This window comes from Hyalella azteca, unplaced genomic scaffold (genome assembly GCF_000764305.2).
Source record: "Hyalella azteca isolate HAZT.00-mixed unplaced genomic scaffold, Hazt_2.0.2 contig1345, whole genome shotgun sequence".
NCBI lineage: Eukaryota > Metazoa > Arthropoda > Malacostraca > Amphipoda > Hyalellidae > Hyalella > Hyalella azteca.
The window spans coordinates 186,258-206,116 of record NW_025931666.1 but is presented as its reverse complement, the minus strand read 5'-3'; the positions used below and the strand labels follow the sequence as shown (position 1 = coordinate 206,116).

Genomic DNA, 19,859 nt, shown 5'->3' with positions numbered 1-19,859 from the left:
CAACCGCACTCACAAGATACCACTGCATGTTGAGCGAATTAATTTTATGAGGCTTATATTCACAATAAAATGTGTTTCACCAAGATATATATGTTCGATACTGATATATGTTCGAATATATCTAGCTGGAATTTTTTTCCGGTCATCTATTACGAAAATCTACTTTTTCGTAATTTTCTTTTTTTTCCGGTCATCTATCACGAATGCTTCAGACTTAGTTTGAGATTGTTTGGTCTACAATGACCCGTTGCACACTATTAAAAGATGCTTAGTTATATATTTAGGTAAGCGAAACATTCGTTCCGTACTTTGTCACATGTTTTTGAAAAATTTATATATAATAATGATTTAATTAATTGATTGAATTTTATTCCAGAAACACATTCTGCCATTAAAATGTTGGTCAGGTTAAACGGTAGAAAAATCCATTACGCTTTTTATTAGTTGCACCAAAATCAGCTAATAGATGTTGAAATGAATTAAATGAATGGAAGGAGAGTACGGTACTGTAAATGTAATGATCCTTCACTCTTCAAGTTCACCCCAATATCTTATCTTTAACTTAGCTTTCTTACCTTAAACTATCAACTTTGGCATTGGGGGTAACACATTCAAATATTCCGGAATCCTAAACGCTGTGTCTCCTCCAAGTTAGGGTTTTAATTGAAGATATTTATTGAAACCCTAACAGTATCATGACTACTGGCACACGCATCATTAATGAACTAATTCCAGCTCTATGCGCAAAATTTCATTTTTTTTCTATATTAATTTTGAGTACTTAATGTAATTCTCACTTCGAGATTGGCCTTGTTTTGCGCAGTCGTTTTTTTTTTTTTTGAAAAACTACATCCCCCTAAGTCAAGTGTGCAACCTGTGAACTGTGATATCTACGCCCGTCACTCATCTTTTACTTCGTGTTAATAGAGGTGCGTGGTATCTGTATTTCAGTTCATTTTAAAATGTTTAAAGAATGCCGTATTATCTGAGGTTTTTGGACGTTTACGATTTAAGATGTGTAAGATGAAACTTGTTGGAGAAAATTTTCGTTGTGCAAGAAAAAATTCCATTCTTTTCATTAAAATAATTATTCATCCATTTGATAGCATTAAAAAGCACTGCATTGGATCTTCTTAGTAACTTGGTGAATCCATTTACTGTATGCTCCAAGATTCAATTAAACGAAGCTGTTAAAAACAACAAAACCATTCCTGAACTATAGCGCGAGCCACAAAAAGTTCCCATAGATATTTCAGCAAGAAATTCTATTATTATTATTATAATTTATGTCACACAAAATTCACTAACTATTTTTAAATTTCTCTTAAAGTCTCATAATATAAAGTTACACTTTTAAAATCTGTTGTTGCATTTTATTTTCTCAAATTAATGGGACTAATTTACGACAACCATGGCGCCATACTCAAAACTATTGCTTCAAGTGTGATCAAGTGCTTGCAAATGCTAGTAAAAAAAATAAGTTATAGATTTCCTGGCATAAATGCTGCTCATGCACTCCCCAGCTAACAACCTGCATTTGTTATGAATTATAATAAGTATGAAGTTGTATAAAATATTTAGTTGTATTGATTTAAAGATCGGCGCAATGAGCGGTTCAGTGGACTCAGCGATGACGTCAGCAGCGTCGTCCCCCACCACCCCCCTGAGCACCCACGCCCTCGTGCCCCCCTCGTCTGGTGAGACTAATAGTGTCCCTGTTGAAGATAATTAAATAATATTAAAATAATTAATAAGACATTAACGTTTTTTGATGCCAATGAGCCAATGATATCTGTCAGCAGAAACTCAATTGCATTCTAATTGGAAAATAATGAATTGGATTAAAAGTTGCAAAAATTCGTATCCATGGAATGCATTTTAATTCAACGCTGATTCGACCAAAATTAATTTCACTACATTTGATTGGAATCATAGTTTAAATTTTCCTATAAGTTGACGGTACGTTGCACCTTGTAAAGTCGTAGGCTTCTTGCAAATCAGTCCTCCTGATCTGAATATTAACAAACGCACGCACACTGGAGCCTGTGGCAGCACCAGTAGTCGATGTTATCAGCAGCGGCCGGTGCAGCGACTTAACATTTTGCCTTTTGTACGCAGTTAGTGTCATGTTGTGCCAGAAATACCGTACTGTAATACATCCTATTTGTGAGTATCCGAGTGGACTTGGCTCGCTGGTTAAATGTACATTGCCAGTGTACCAAGGGCTCTGTACACTGCCAGCGTACTTACGGTTTTGTACACTGCCAGTGTACTTACGGTTTTGTACACTGCCAGTGTACTTACGGCTTTGTACACTGCCAGTGTACTTACGGTTTTGTATACTGCCAGTGTACTAAGGGCTTTGTTCACACACACACACTGTTATTGTACGACCTCTTTTGTACCCTGGCATTGCAACCCTCGAAGGAACTTGTGAATATTTTGTGATAAGAGCTTAGCTTTTTTAAGCTGAAAAAAAGCAGATAGAAGAATATTTTCGTAACATTGGTACGTTCTGTTTTCTAACAATAAGTACCGTAATTAATGTATAAATTTATTGCTGATTCTTATGCAATCCGCGTTTTTATGTCGATTCCAAATATCAGACGATAAAAACAATTTTAAATTTTCGATTCTATGCATGAATTTCCACTGCTGCGTATATAAATGTTCAAACACAAGCCCGGCCCCCAGAAGCCATAGCACCCACAAGTGTCCTCCCAAGCCTGACCACTCCACCCATGGTTTCATATTTATTTCAACCATGACCTCACCGCCTTCAGCGCCATGACCTCCATGACATGACATATTTCAACCATGACCTCACCGCCTTCAGCGCCATGACCTCCATGACATGACATATTTCAACCATGACCTCACTGCCTTCAGCGCTGCCGGCCCTCGAGGCACAGGACGTACGACTCAGGGGTGACTACATCATCTACAGGAGACGGTGGTTCATACTCATCCTCTTCGTGATGTTCTCCATGTCTAACGCCTTCAACTGGATACAGTACTCCATCATCACCAACATCATCACCAGATACTACGGTGTTGAAGCTTACCTGGTCGACTGGTGCTCCATGATCTACATGGTATCCTACATACCGCTTATATTCCCCGCGTCGTGGTATCTTCAAAAACGGGTATGGAAAAAGTGTGGCTAACTTGGTCATGTGGAGTAACAGTTATATTATTGTGATTTATTTTATATTCATTACTTTGATATTTTTAAGTTTATTATAGAATGGGGAGGGGAGGGGGTTATGCTCCTAGAGTGTTCAATCCTTTAGGCAAATAGGATTGAAATTCAAAGAAAGGATTTCAGTAACACTTTTCTTGTTCGTTTTTTTATGTTTGCATTTAAGTCATTTTAAAATTTCAATTGGTGCAAAACTATCTAACTTGAAATTGAAAAAAGTGCATTTATGTTTTTAATATGTAGTCATGTCATTAAGAAACCTACTGCGTACGGTAGTCTGCCAACGTCAGCAAAAAATATCGTGAGGCTCATTGAAAAAACGAATTAGAAAATTGTTTAGAAAATTCTCTCGTCTCAAAAGTTTTGTAAAAGGAACAATTTATGTCAAACTATAACCAATCTCCTCTTTGATGTAGATAATTAGATAGTTTTTTCCTTTATTTTCAGCTTTTTCCATAATTAATTACTACCATAATTAAAGATTATTAATATAATTAACTATATAGTATCATAATTATTCAATGAATTGCTATCATGACTTGCTAATGTGGTCAGGGTCTGAGGTCAGCGGTGGTGGTGGGGTCACTGGGTACGATGCTCGGTACGTTGGTCAAATGCTTCTCCGTCGCGCCCGACAGATTTGCGGTCACCTTCGCTGGCCAGACCATCGTTGCTGTGTCACAAGTCTTCGTTCTAGGTTAGAATAAATGTCATGTCAAATTTTCAGTTGTCTTTCTGCAATTTGGCGCGTTAGTGTAATTTGATTTCAGAACATTACCGCTATAGGTACTTTACCAAAAGCGAGTAAATTTCATACGAAATTTTTCTGACGCTAAGATCATGTATTATTATGTCTAGTAAAATTACTGCTGTAACTTCCCTTATATACCTATAATACATAAGCCATTATTCCACTGAAGTAGGATTAAGTACATTAATTACCACCACCACCCACACTCCAGACCTTTGTAGACCCTTCGTAGAGAATTGGTTTCCTTTGTATGTGTTTTAGAATAACTCGTAAAAGTCCAAAAAGTATTAGACACTCTTATTTATGATGAGATTTACCAAGCCAGATTGTCTTTATCAAATTTTTTTTCGTCTTCGTGTTGAACATCGGAAAAGTTTTCCCAATTGTTTAGCGCAGGAATCAAACAGTTTAAAACACATACAAAGGAAACAAAAATAGTGACGTGCACCATTTCATCCCAGGCATCCCACCTCGCTTGGCCGCCGTGTGGTTCGGGGCAGACCAAGTGTCCACCGCCTGTGCCATCGGAGTCTTCGGTAATCAGGTGAGGTTCATTTCTAGTGTTGCTGCGTTAATTGATTATTTATTTAATTGAGAAAAAACCTGATAAATCTAGCCATCGGAGTCTTCGGTAATCAGGTAAGGTTTTTTTTTCTAGTGTTGATGTGGTAATTGATTATTTATTTAATTGAGAAAAAACCTGATAAATCTAGCCATCGGAGTCTTCGGTAATCAGGTGAAGACTGTTTCTAGTGTTGTTGTGTTAATCGATTATTTATTTATCTAGTTATGAAATATCCTTCTAAGGCCTGTCATCGTATGTACTATAATTAGGCCTCGATAATCTATTTTATTTGAACTTCAGCGGACTTTCGGTCCTTGGAAGTATATTTAAAAACTTTACTATTTGCGTTTTTATGTGATCATAACCTGACAATAAAATCAAATGTTCATTTATGCTAGTTATTTATCGAATATTTTTACACTTCGGAACATGTACTGTTCTCCCTACCGCCTATGATACCGAGTCCCAAAAAATGTTTACTCCATTGTTTTCGACAGTATATTTAAATCTATACCAATACATTGTAGAACCCATGTAAGAATTTAATAAACTGGTTCAGCAGTAATGTTCGCACGACAGTTTTTAATTCTAAAAACTGTTTAATTTAAAAAATCGCATCGTTTTTTCTCGGATTTGCAAATTGAATTTTATTGCAGCGTGCGACTAGTTCTATGAGAAAAGTTGCCAGAGTGCATTGTCATGTCCCGAAAATCTAAATACACATATTTTGTCTTCTCAAAGCACTTAACCCAGCAGGCATCTGACGTTGAAATAACGTTGATTTTTGGTTGATTTCAGGTTGAAATGTTGAACAACCAAAATTAAACGTCACATCAACGTCGAAATCTGACCAACACTAGAAGGGACGTAAAACAACCTTATTTCAACGTTGAAATAACGTCGATATTGGTACGTTGAATTTTTACTAATTTTTAAACGTTGAATCAATTTTGATTTCAGGTTTAAATGCTGAACAACCCAAATCATACGTCCATTCAACGTCGAAATCTGACTAAAACTAGAACGGATATAAAACAACCTTATTTCAACGTGGGAATAACGTCGATATTGGTACGTTGAATGTTTACTAATTTTCAAACGTTGAATAAATGTTGATTTCAGGTGCAGTGCTGAACAACCAAAATTAAACGTCATATCAACGTCGAAATCTGACCGGCACTAGAAGAGACGTAAAACAACCTTATTTCAACGTTGAAATAACGTCGATATTGATATGTTGAATTTTTACTAATTTTTGAACGTTGAATCAATGTTTATTTTAGGTTGAAATGCTGAACAACCAAAATTAAACGTCTGATCAACGTCGAAATCTGACCAAACTAGAACGGACGTAAAACAACCTTATTTCAACGTTGAAACAACGTCGATATTGAAACGTTGAATGCTTACTAATTTTTAAACGTTGAATCAATGTTGATTTCAGGTTGAAATGCTGAACAACCAAAATTAAACTTCCGATCAACGTCGAAATCTGATCAAAACTGGAACGGATGTAAAANCTTACTAATTTTTAAACGTTGAATCAATGTTGATTTCAGGTTGAAATGCTGAACAACCAAAATTAAACTTCCGATCAACGTCGAAATCTGATCAAAACTGGAACGGATGTAAAATAACCTTATTTCAACGTTGAAACAATGTCGACATTAGTATGTTGAATGTTTATTTATTTTTAAACGTTGAATCAATGTTGATATCAGGTTGAAGTGCTGAACAACTAAAATTAAACATCCGATCAACGTCGAAATCTGACGAAAACTGGAACAGACGTAAAACAACCTTATTTCAACGTTGAAAAATGGTCGATATCGGTACGTTGAATGTTTAGCTATTTACCAGCATGGAACTAATGTTATCACACCAACATTGAATGAAATAAATATATATAAGTGTACGATTAATGACCAGAGAATGCAGTTCAATTTTCAAGGCGTCGAACAATTCTTTAGCTTATTTCTATTGCTCATGCACGCGAGCTGCCGTGGTCAAGGTTGCTAAGGCGTCGCGCGGTCTCCAGCGATCCCGGGTTCGAATCCTGCCACGGATGAAAAACAGGTTGGTTCTTCAACGTTGATTCAATCAGAGAATTTGACGTTGCAGCAATGTCGTAGTAGTAACATTGATTCAATGTTGCATTGTAACGTCAGTACGACGTTTCATGAGAGACGTTGCTTCAATTTTCATTCTAAACCTATTTTCACCCCGATCTCAATGTCGTAATGCGTAGTTGTTTCATTGTCAATACAACCATAGAATTCAACGTTGCAGCAACGTCGTAGTAGCAACATCGATTCAACGTTGCATTGTAACGTCAGTACGCCGTTGCATGAAAGATGTTGCTTCAATTTTCATTCTAAACCTCCTTTCACACCGATACCAATGTCGTAATGCGTAGTTGATTCAACGTCGATTCAACCATAGAATTCAACGTTGCTGCAACGTCGTAGTAGCAACATCGATTCAACGTTACATTGTAACGTCAGTACGACGTTGCATGAAAGATGTTGCTTCAATTTTCATTCTAAACCTCCTTTCACCCCGATACCAATGTCGTAATGCGTAGTTGATTCAACCACAGAATGCCTGCTGGGAAGCTAATACGTAAAAAATCATGCTTTAAACTTTATTCATTGCAATAAATCCAAATTAATAATTTGAAATCATTGTTTTCAATGCATCAGTTTGCAATCACTTGGCCAAACTATTTAAGTTTTCCGTAATGGTTGATGAAAGATCCTGATAGAACCTGAAGTTAAATAATTGGGAAAAAATTTCTGATATTCAACACGAATTAAAATTGATAGAGACAATTTGACTTGGTAAATCTTATCATAAATAAGAGTGTCTTATACTTTTCGGACTTCTACGAGTAATCCTAAAACACATACGTACAAAGGAAACCAATTCTCTTTTCTGTTATTTTACGCCGAAGGATGTTCATGTGTTTCAGTGTCATCCTTCATATTCCAATATTGCGTCAAAGTTTGAACTTCAATTTTTTGTTACTCGTTAATGACAGATTATGAGCCGGGAGTGACTGAGCACCGCCTCCGATGGCGGTTTCTGGCTATACTGTGCGAAAAAAATTCAGCCTATTTTCGAGAAAAGTAAAAAATAGTATCTAAACATACCTCGATTGTAGTAGACACATATTTATTTTCTCGTCGTCTACCCAAGAAATGTCCCCTGACTGCTCATTTTAATAAATCAGTATTCATTTATATCACAGAAATGCATTTACGACGGTAATTATTATTTATAATTTAATTATTGAAGCGAGATTTGCCTTGTTTAAATGGCTCACTGATGGCAGCGATTAACCCTTGCCACCAGCTGGGTATCGCGCTGGGCTTCTTGCTGCCGCCCATTATGGTGCCGGACTCCGAGGACTTGGATGAAATATCTGCTGGACTATATACCATGTTCATCTCTGTAGCTGTTATATGTGCTCTTCTCTTCGTGGCCATCTTGTTTGGTAAGCACTTTAGTATCTATAAAACCACGTTGTAAATTCATTACCTTGTTTGTGATATTTACTCTCGTCTTCGTATTAATTTTGTTTGGTAAGCCCTACTACGTATATAAAATCACGTTGTATGTTAATTTCCTTGTTTGTGATATGTACTCTTCTCTTCGTAACTATCGGGTTTGGTAATCCCGGTTTAAATGTCTAAACCCCAGATCCATACCTTGTGTTTAAGTGCTAGATCACAAATCAAATCCTATGTTTAATTAATTTATATTGTATTTTCAATCTTGCATTAAGGTAACTATCTTGTTGTCAGTGTTCAGGGAGAAGCCCCCCACGCCCCCCAGCGCTGCTGCTGACTCAGCGGAGGCCGAGGCGTCCGCGTCGTACGTGCAGGGCATACTCAGGTGAACTGTCCTCCTTACTCATCAGGATTGTATATACAATAATTTTAATACAAATTAAAAATCTGTCATTAAAAGTACATCACGATCGCATATACAGGGTAACTCAGGCCCTAAGACAATTTACTCAGGTAAATTGTCTTCCATACTCATCAAGATTATTTAGCAAATAGTTTTAATACAAATTAAAATCTTATTAGTATAAGTACATAAGGATTGTATATACAAGGGTATACTCAGGTAAATTGTCTTCCTTACTCATCAAGATTGTTTATCCAATAGTTTTGATACAATTTAAAATCATATCAATAAAGCATATCAGAATCGGAGATACTGGGTATACTCATGTGATTTCACTTTATTACTTATCAGCCTTATTTATCAAATAGTTTTATTACAAATTAAAATCATATCATTAAAGTACTATATCAATATCGTAGATACAAAGTATACTCATGTGAATTCACTTTCTCACTTATCAGCCTTATTTATCTAGTGAATATATTAAAAATTCGAAATACCTATATCGTTAATAATTTTTCATCGTCTTACTTGCTGGGCATACTCAGGTGAATGCGCTTACTTACTCATCAAGCTTATTAATCCAGAGATTTCTATGAAAATTCCCAGATTATTATAAAAATAGAAGTTTGTGAACCGTAATGATTTGCATAATATTTGTATGATAATTTGCATGATAATGATTTACGTAATGATTTGCATAATTCTGCAATTGATTTCATACGAGCCGAACGATCTTGATTAAATTTCAATGAGATTAGGGCACTTATATGAGATATCGAATTTTCAGGCCACTATCATCGAACTACGACCACGTATAATATACAACGATGTAATTAACACTCTTAATTCAGAGCTGTGATCGCTTATCTTAATGAGGTATTCAATGAACGAGTTACATTACAAGCTCAACTTTGATGAATGATGAGGGAGTTTCTTGGTAAATTGAACGGCTTTGATCGTCATATTGGAGAAATTTGTTCGTCTTTAAACGTGATTTCTATTAAAATAACAGGCCTCCATGATAGTCAGATTTTCATAATAAATGCCATTCACTGAAGTTTTGAGAAATATGAAAAATTTTGGGGATACCTTCATGTTCACGAGATTTATTTATAAATAATCGAACTTAATGGAAACAGCGACGTTGAATGATGTCAGAGCAAACAAAGGTTATTTTAATTTAAAAATGTTATTGTTGACTAGGAAAGAGTTATCTATCCACTTAATGCTTCCTTCTGACGTGATTTTAGCACGTTTAGCGTGATCTGTCTTGCACGTACGCAATTCAATGAAAACGTTGGCAAAATATAATCATTATTCTAATAATTGAAAATGTCTCATTCTAAAGATTTGATTTTGAACAAAACCAATGAGTTCCGCGAATAAAAGTTGACTTGTGTATCACTTATGTAAATCGAAAATTTCGGACTTGGGCTTTCTCAGTGAATTGTACTGCTTGAAGATAAATTATGCAATAAAGAAATTCATCTTGAAAATATCTCTACCACAAAAGTTTTCTATAACATCACAATTCAAAATGTTCTGTTGAAATATTTCAAGATGTTTAAACCACGTGTCGTATTTTGATCGCATGCGATTTAGTACTTCACAAATTTAATATCAAGCTCAACAAAATATCTTCAAGACTTTACACTCAAATTTGTGGCTTCCTTATTTCTTTGAATTATTCTAGGCAAATTAATTTCTCCATTTGTATTTGTTCTTAATTCGTGTAATAATGGATTAAAAATATCAGTAACTAACCACAACTTAATTACGTTTTGAACTTAATGAATTGAAATTTTCCAGGCTGTTCGAAAACGAAAGCTCAAGAATTGTTCTGAATTTTAAGACTAAGTCTTTGTTTTTGAATTTCAATACCGTATTTATGTTATAATTTGCAGGCTTGTCAAGAACCCAGGCTACATTTTATTGCTGCTCTCGTACGGCATGAACGTGGGGGCTTTCTACGCCATCTCTACGCTGCTGAACCAAGTCGTCCTGTCGCACTTCCCTGTGAGATCACCGCACCAAGTCTGATCATTTTGAATACAATACACTCTTGAATACAATACTTTTTTGTATATTACGGTGTATTCTATAAAATATAATCATTTTTGTATATAATACTTTCTTGAATATAATAATCTTTTGAATGCAATACTCGTTTTGAAATAATACTGTATCGAATACAGTACTCATTGGAGTACAATAACTTTTTGTAAATAATACTTTTTCGAATATTTTGCGATATTGTGTAGGTTCTGGTCGGGGGAGTAGCTCACGAATGTAGTTAAGTTTTTTCTAAATAAATGTTATTGAGTTGAATAATTTCAGCTACAGTAAAATAAATAAAATATTAACGTAAACCTCGAGTAAATGTAATAAATTTGATTGTAATAATTTGTAGGTATCCGTCACTACGAATGTATTTTCCGCATCAGGACCATGGAAAAAATTTTTTTTTATCAAATAATTAACACTTCTTTACTAAGTATTCCGACATATTACCACATTTAGAAAAGTATTCATAACGGAAGATTCGAAGATTCAAACCTAATTTTAGTTTCACCTGATTGCAATATCATCACTCAATTGTCTTGGCATACCTGAGTGACTCCAATTATAATAATGTGATCATTTCCAAGCAGAACTTCGGCACAGCTTCCATGGACCGTAATTGAAATAGATTTATTTTCGTGCCAGGGCTTGAGTAAAGCCTTCTATTTACTGTAATATTGACTGCACACATCAGGCTCCCAAGAGTTTCATTGCGTTGTACTGACAGGTTCATATTCCAGGAAATCTGTCAACATTCTGAATCAATATAAACTAACCATCGTTTATCAATTACGTATCATTATCTAACTATCATTAGGGAACTATCATTAACTAACTATCATTAGGGAACTATCATTAACTAATCATCATTAACTGTCAATAACTAACTATCATTAGGGAACTATCATTAACTAACTATCACTAGGGAACTAGTATCATCAACTAACTATCATTAGGGAACTATCATTAATTAATTATCAATAACTATCATTATCTGTCAATAACCAACTATCATGAAATAACTACCATTAATAACGTAATTAATTAAGGCACTGATGGCAGGGCGAGACCCTGAACGCAGGCAGGATCGGCTTGCTGATCGTCGTGGCCGGGATGCTGGGGTCCGTGGTGTGCGGCTACATCCTGGACAAAACTTCCAAGTTNTGTTCTTGAAAGCGTTCATACTTGGAGCGCCAACGATGTCATCGGGGAGGCTGTTCCACATGTCGGTGATTCGAAGCGATAAGAAATTTTGTCGCGTGGAGAAGTTGCAGCGCAGTTTTTTTAGTTTATGGCCGTGGCCCCTGGTGTTGGTTCTTGTAACACAAAAGTTTTTGATCTTGCTTTGCATATGAATTACTCCCCTCCCTTTCCATACAACATCTGGCTGCTTGGTGCGAAATACAAAATAGGAAGTTTCCGCGAATAGCCCTGTAATATGATTGAAATAACTCTCTTTTGTCTTAGTATTAAATGATGCTTCAAATAAAACTTCGAAATAACAGCGAGTAACTGCTACTTGGCCGAGCCTCAATAGTTCATAAAAACTCTCTTCAGTCTTGGTATTAAATGATCGTTTTGAACCTTTTTTTCGGCTCATAATCGGGATTTACTGTACCATACGGGATACTGTACATTTAAACACTGGAATGAATCCTTGTAATCACATTTTCATTTCCCAACGGATCGTAAATCTTCGCCATGCAATTATTATTATTTTCTTGACATGTACTCAAGCATACTGTTATTAAAATGGTACTGATTCTTAGCGATACTATGAGACTATATAATGACTGAACCGGAATTGTAGTAATTTTTTCAACTAAACGAAGTAGAAATCACAGTTTTATTGATGCATACAGAAAGCCTTTTAAATGTATAGTATAGATCAAAAGATTGATTTCATTGAAGACCAGAAAGTATTTCTTATTGTTTTTCTCCATTCGGCGAATTAGGCTATTGATAGGAACTGAAAAGTCAAATATCAGGTTTCCAAGGGACATTTTATTATAATTTTACGACGTTTCGAATGCAACTTCATTCATTATCAAGTGGAAGAGGAAGTGCTTTGCAAAGTAACCTTTATCAAGTAACCCTCTTCTACTTGATAATGAATGAAGTTGCATTCGAAACGTCGTAAAATTATAATAAAATGTCCCTTGGAAACCTGATATTTGACTTTTCAACTACTATCAAGAGCCTAATTCGCCGAATAGAGAAAAACAATAAGAGAAATGTCAATAAGAAATACTATCTGGTCTTCAATGAAACCTGCATTAAAGAACAGCTTCTGCCAAACTACACCAAAGATCAAAAGACAATGGAAGTTTCGAGCCAGATTTTCAAGTTTGTATTGTCAGTGTACTTTCTGCCACCTCAGGCTTGTTTAGGTAACGAATCACCATTCACCAACATTGCAGGATTGTGACTGCCAACCTAGGCTTATTTAGGTATAACGAGTCACCGTTCACCAACATTGCAGGCTGGTGACGCTTGTGGTGTACTGCTTGTCGCTGCTCTTCATGCTGGGCTACACGTTTGTCTTCCAGACGCAAGTTCTGGCCCTTGTCTTCGTCATGGCGGGAGCCTTAGGGTGAGTTCCATGCTCATGTCAACCTTGTGTCCTTATCATCTCACGTGCCTGTAACCTTGTGCCCTTATCATCTCACGTGCCTGTAACCTTGTGCCCTTATCATCTCACGTGCCTGTAACCTTGTGCCCTTATCATCTCACGTACCTGTAATCTTGTGCCCTTATCATCTCACGTACCTGTAATCTTGTGCCCTTATCATCTCACGTGCCTGTAACCTTGTGTCTCAGGTCTTCGGCATCTTCTGCACCATGGCTGATGGACAACTCCTGAACAAGTGAGTCACTCAGGTCTTCGGCATCTTCTGCACCATGGCTGATGGACAACTCCTGAACAAGTGAGTCACTCAGGTCGTCGGCATCTTCTGTAAGTGGCAATGGACTGCTGCTAGACAAATGAGTGATAAAACATACACGTATTATTATTATTAGCAACAGAAATGATTTGCTTTATAGTTACACGAGGTTTCAAGCGCTTGAATCATTGCAATACGTCGATTAAGGATAATGTCTTTGAGATTAAACGTTGTTCCATTTATAAGCTTCACGCCTAATGAAGTACCAGCGAATTGCGTCTTCCGTCAGTAAGGCAAGCACGTCGATATGTCTAAATGCTTAATAGTACTGAAATAGGTTGTGGCTGCGAGTTGAACATTTGTGCTGCTAGCTGTGAAAATTTTTGCGTTGTCCAGAATCGACGAATATACACTCATAACATAACATAACATAGTGATGTCGGCGCTGAAGAGTAGGCCTGATGTGGCCTGTCGCCGATTCTTTTACTTTTCATGCCTTGTTCACAGAAGATCTAATATCGTGTTATTTGCCCGGAACTTTTCATGACTGGCGATAGTTTGAAATAGCTACTCGACTTCCTCTTGGCCTAATCTTCATGGCTGTTCCTATTACACTTTATTAAATATGATAATGAAAGTCGCTGGACGCTTTATTTTAATGCTCTCGTAAAACTGTGGGTTAGAGTATGGTGGTGGTTGTGGTGGTGCCGATGGTTGCGACCGTTGAAGCTAGACTTAAGATATGCTATTATGTGATGTTATATTTTAGGTACAGGTACGTAATGATATATTTAATGGGCAGGTACATCATATTTTATTTACAGGTACCTGATGATAAATTTAATGTGTAGGTTTGTAATGATATATTTAATGGCAGGTATATGATGTTGTATTTAAACGTGCAGGTTCGTGATGTTATATATAATGTGCAGGTACATGATATTGTATTCAATTTGCAGATATGGCGACAAAGCGGCTAACCTGCTGCTGGTCGCGGTGCTGGTGGTGGGCGCCGCCATGACGGCCCTCATCAAGGAGGACCTGCGACGCCAGAGGGCGCGCCAGAAAGCAGACCTTCACGGCGCCCACGAGTCCAGACTATAAAATTGTCTGGATAAAATTGACATTATTTTTGTGATAGAAAGTAGTGAAAACGAGAGAATTTAATGATAATGATATTCGAGAATAGTCAGAGTAGTAAAAACGGAAGGATTAAATGGTATTCCACAACAAATTATAGTACTAAATACGGAAGAATTCAAGAGACAAACTAGTCGGAATACTAACAAAGTAGAGATTTATTAACGATGTTCTACGTCAAACTAGTCAGAATATCAAGATGGGAAAGATTCAATAGAGTTCTACGTCAAACTAGTCAGAATATCAACAACAGAAAGATTCAATGGTATTCTATCATTGAATTAAACATTGAGCATACAGTGAAATGCTGAAGATAGAAATATAAGCTTCATGTGTGAATTTCACGTGGAGTTGCACTTTGAAGTTGTTAGACGAAGTGGTTGCGATGCGGCAATGGAGTGACGCGTGGTTAACACATAAATAATATTTCGCTGGTAATAATTTGTGATGTGACCGGAAATAACATGTTGGAAAAAAATTATGGACTTTGATTTTAATTTTAGAGGACGATAATTGTAATATGTATAGCCACTGGTTATTCAGCAATGATTTTTATCTCGTTGGATTTAATTAGATTTTTTAAAACCTTACCTTAAGTTTTTTATTTAAATTATTTAGGTCAGAAATGTGTTCTTTAGGTGAGACTGTGGATAATTTTTAGCGAAGAACATTCGGGTAACAAATTAGATTGATTCGAAGCTTATTAAATATCCATTGACTTTATTTTACTTGTCTTTGCTCGGTATTGCTGGAATTTCACGCTTTAAACCTTTAAAATCAAAAAGGTTATAATTGCTGAAGGTTTAACGTTTTTATTATATCATGAAATGTTGTTTGAGCTGAGCTGTTATACGAGTTGTCGGTTTTTTCAGAACCGCTTTGTAAACTGGTTTATGTTTAAGAAATTTAATGGATGAGCGTAGACAAAATATTGAGATTAAGGTTCGGGGCAATGGAACGGAGCCATGAACTTAAATTTAAAGTTGCCTTCATCTGAACTCAACCTTGGTTGATGAACAAACTTCAATGAGGCAAACACAAAGTTAGTTGCACAATAATGCTTTGTTACAGTCAGCGTACATAAACAAAGGTGACAGCATCTGACATTTACTGATTTATCTATCAGAGAAGATTTTTCTCGCAGTGAATTGCTAGAGTTGAGTCGAGTGACCTGATTCACAATGAATATTTTCAACAAATTCATATGTGATATTTTTTATGTTAGCTCACGTCTGTGACTTACCCATTGTAATAGAAGATGTGTGCGTTGCTACTGTTTCATGACTGATAATTAATTTTAGGTCTCTTCGTTCAGAAATACTTCCTTATGTTCACAAATTTCAACACGTACCGGTATGCTTAATCTTTACACCGAGTGCAGCTATTTATTATAATAACGTTTCGCCCGTTCGCATTTCAATTGAATTTTATTTGTACCGTTTTATCGCTTAATAATGCTTTGGTTTCTCATCAATGGGCAATTAAGTCAACATACATTAATGCATTCCTAGGTGTTTCAGTGCGCAAAACCCGGTTATCAATAAATGTTGAGGAGGAAATTTGGAGCTAGAATAATAAACTCGGCCGCCGCGGAAATCTTCCGTAGAGTTTAGATCTAAAATACCTATTTATCGGGTTTAAAACGAGTTTAAATCGAAAATAATGAAATTCAATTTTCAAAGAGTAGTTTGAATAAATTTGTATCTTTTTCACTGAAGTAAAACCCGGAAATAGTATATTCATGAGCAATATTTTTCTACAACGTACGCAGTTTACCCATATTTCATTTTGCCTGAGGCTTTCTTCAATGAATATAGCAAGAAATATACTGTATAAATAACACGACGTGTGTATACAATTTAAATAACACGACGTGTGTATACAATTTAAATAACACGACGTGTGTATACAATTTAAATAACACGACGTACAATTTAAATAACACGATGTATGTATACAATTTAAATAACACGACGTGTGTATACAATTTAAATAACACGACGTGTGTATACAATTTAAATAACACGACGTGTGTATACAATTTAAATAACACGATGTATGTATACAATTTAAATAACACGACGTGTGTATACAATTTAAATAACACGACGTAGGTACACATTATAAATATACAATATAAATAATACGCCGTGTGTATACAATTTAAATAACACGATGTGTGTATACAAAAAAACTATATAATATAAATAACACGACGTATGTACACATTATAAATATACAATATAAATAACACGATGTGTGTATACAATTTAAATAACACGATGTGTGTATACAAAATAAATATATAATACAAATAACACGACGTGTGACCAAGTCTTCCAAAAATACTGCAGTCACTCCCACGCTTTGACATTCTTATGAATATATTTCTCATTAAACTAATTAAGTCTGGTAACACTTTGTAGTTTGCATGCGTGATAGATGTCGTCAAAAATAAGTGTGTTCGTGTATACATGATTGGTTTGTTATGAAACATAACCTTTATAGTATATATAACCTGTCGTAGTGGATCCACTACACCGCTGGTTCATTGCATTCATGACGGAAAATAAAATGTCTGTACTTTTAATAGTAGAATTTTGTGTTGTGCTGTACATTTTTACGATATTCATTTAAAAGAAAATATATCAACACAAAAACATTGATATGCAAGAACATATATTGCTAGGTAGAAAAGGCTACAAGTATGTGTTCTCACAAAGGTCTACCTAATTTTAACATTCTAGCTTGTTTATTGTTTTCGCTGATTATTTGTTCTCTTCATTATTCAGATTTGTCTGCATTTGTTGCTTGATTTAATGCAGCATGTCGTCAACTCACGTGGCAGTGGAAGCTATTCCGATATTTCAATGGAATTTTCCTTAGTTTATCCTACTTTTATTCATTTTAACTTTGAATTCAACATATTTTTGGAGTCATGTAATACACAATCACAATATGTGTTCCTATTGTAATCTATACCCGATATTACAAGTTAATTGATAGTCTTGAACTGTCATGACGATATTTTGAATCATATATGTGGCCGTGAGTCTTGTGCTGGTTAATAATACATAAGCTAATTAGAAGATTATTAGACTATTAGAAAGAAGCTAATAGTCTGTAATTATCGTATACTCGTTGCAGTTCACAAATGTAGCATGACAATATAGCTGATTGATTTTATTCTAGTTCTGTATTTATTCTAAAATTTCCAATAGGCATGTAACTCTTATAGCGCAGTATAGATGGCCTGATTTGCATTTAATTCAGGAAGCATTGAACATTTTCTGGTGTTACGGAAAGTTGATTAGCACCGTTCTTATGAGAAAATTTTGGCTTATAGATATTTTAGATATTCTCCCCTGCAGCTGTGCTTCTCACCTGCAGCTGTGCTTCTGCCCTGCAGCTGTGCTTCTCCCCTGCAGCTGTGCTTCTCCCCTGCAGCTGTGCTTCTCCCCTGCAGCTGTGCTTCTCACTACTCAACAAGTACTGCAACTACTGCCGTATCTTTTAACTGCGTTCGAGTTAACCTTGACATTTTATTAAGTTATTTTGATTATTACAGTCATAATTATGAGCCAGTAATTTTAATTACTTAATAAATAATCGTAAAGAGCAGCCAGTAACAATACTTGCTGTTATAAGGCAGAGTATTCAGTAACGCAGTGTCTTGGTCGTCTTCCAGCGCTCCGGCCACGGCTGGCAGCGAGTCGCTACACTCAGACAAATGAGAGAGAATTGTCCAGATTTCGATGCACTTCTTGCGCCTTTTATGGGTCATTTTGACCCAGTTGGGCACGGCAAAAGCAGTGCTGCGTGTTGAAAGATCGCCACTATTAGGACTATTTGATCCATTCAATTATATGAGTGTCGTTTTGATGCACGTCTTGCCGTTGTATGGGTCATTTTGACCCAGTTGGGCACGGCAAAATGGCGTAGCAGTGCTGCGTGTTGAAAGATCGCCACTATTAGGACTATTTGATCCATTCATTTATCTGATTGTAGCGTCAGTGTCGCAGTGGCACCAACAGATTGAAATAATTTTTTCGTGTACCGTTAGATTTTTCAGAGTAAAAATTCTAAAATTAAATCTGTGTATGTAAATACAAGTAATTTTTTATCCTGATTCTATTATTCCGAAAATATATGGATAACTTATTACGTTAGCTCGATGTAGCTCAGATTAAAATAATTCATGTAAGTTTAGAAACCCTGGATCTGAAATCCAGCTAATGATATTAATGCTGGTAATCCCTGGTATGCGCCAATTAAAGAGAGACACGTTAAAACAAGCATTTTACAATATTCATAAGCTTCCAGTAGCCATAACTTTTCCAATATGTAAAGCACTATTTTGCGTACTTGAGATTCAATTGATCGCTTCCTATTTCAAAATCAACTTGAAATTATTGATCCAACGATTAAATTATACAAAACGCCTACCAAAGCAATGGAGCTAAGATCAAAACCGCTGCAGAATGTTTATTGCTAAGATCGTCTCTCGTATTATTATCGTATCTCGTATCGTATAGTACTGACTTTAAATCACGTATGTTGATTTAAATACATGCTGCATGGAACTAAATTGGCACCACATGAGTTAGGTTTACCGGTAGTTCAATTCGATGCAAAGTTCAGGGCTCGTTGCGTTCCGGAGTTCACTATAACCTGACGAACTTTATTTACTTCAGAGCAAGAAATCTCGTGCGATGACCATAGTGTACATATCAATGTCGTTTAAATATTTTGATCTCGATCGATTGATCCATCAGAATTTATAAATATATTAGTAATTTGCGTACTTATAAAATTCGCGATGTTTTCAATAGTTTTCGATGGTTTGCAATGAAAAAATAGTGTGAAGTTTAAGGGACTACAAAGTTTTTTCCCGTACACGGTGATCTACAGTAATTATTTATGGTTGCTGAAACAAAATCTTCATCTGCAATGGGAGACGTGGACATTATTATTTTTTTTTTTTGAGCTGTTAACATTGATGGGTCCCGTTTTTGCACGTATGGTACCAAAAGCCTTGTTTGATAGAAGATTTAGACTACTAATTAATTTTATCGGAAGTTGATTTGATGCAAACTTCTCGTGGAGGTTTTTCGTTACATTGTATAGAACTAAGTGATCTAACTTGAAGCCGACAGCTCCTCATTTTTCCGTTTCGTTTATACAACATTAATTCAGTAACCGTTTAATTATAATCAGTTTTTTGTACCAGGATGGCGAATGCTGACCGAGTTATACGAGACGTATTTGAAGTAATTCTGGTGCTATAAAAAGACCATTTCGCAATTGGATTGTTAGAGTGGTTCTGATAATTATTTG

The 19,859-nt window shown here is 35.8% G+C and overlaps 1 protein-coding gene across 1 annotated transcript; it reads left to right on the top strand.

Moving 5' to 3' along the window:
* The first annotated feature begins 879 nt into the window (after positions 1-879).
* LOC108675873 (feline leukemia virus subgroup C receptor-related protein 2) lies at positions 880-13,094 on the top strand. Its single transcript, XM_047882417.1, has 10 exons — positions 880-929; positions 1,598-1,697; positions 2,890-3,146; positions 3,758-3,899; positions 4,415-4,497; positions 7,873-8,014; positions 8,325-8,415; positions 10,341-10,452; positions 11,560-11,657; positions 12,980-13,094. Exons 2-10 carry the CDS (start codon positions 1,607-1,609, stop codon positions 13,092-13,094), a joined length of 1,131 nt encoding a protein of 376 aa, XP_047738373.1. The 5' UTR covers positions 880-929; positions 1,598-1,606.
* Positions 13,095-19,859: the final 6,765 nt, after the last annotated feature.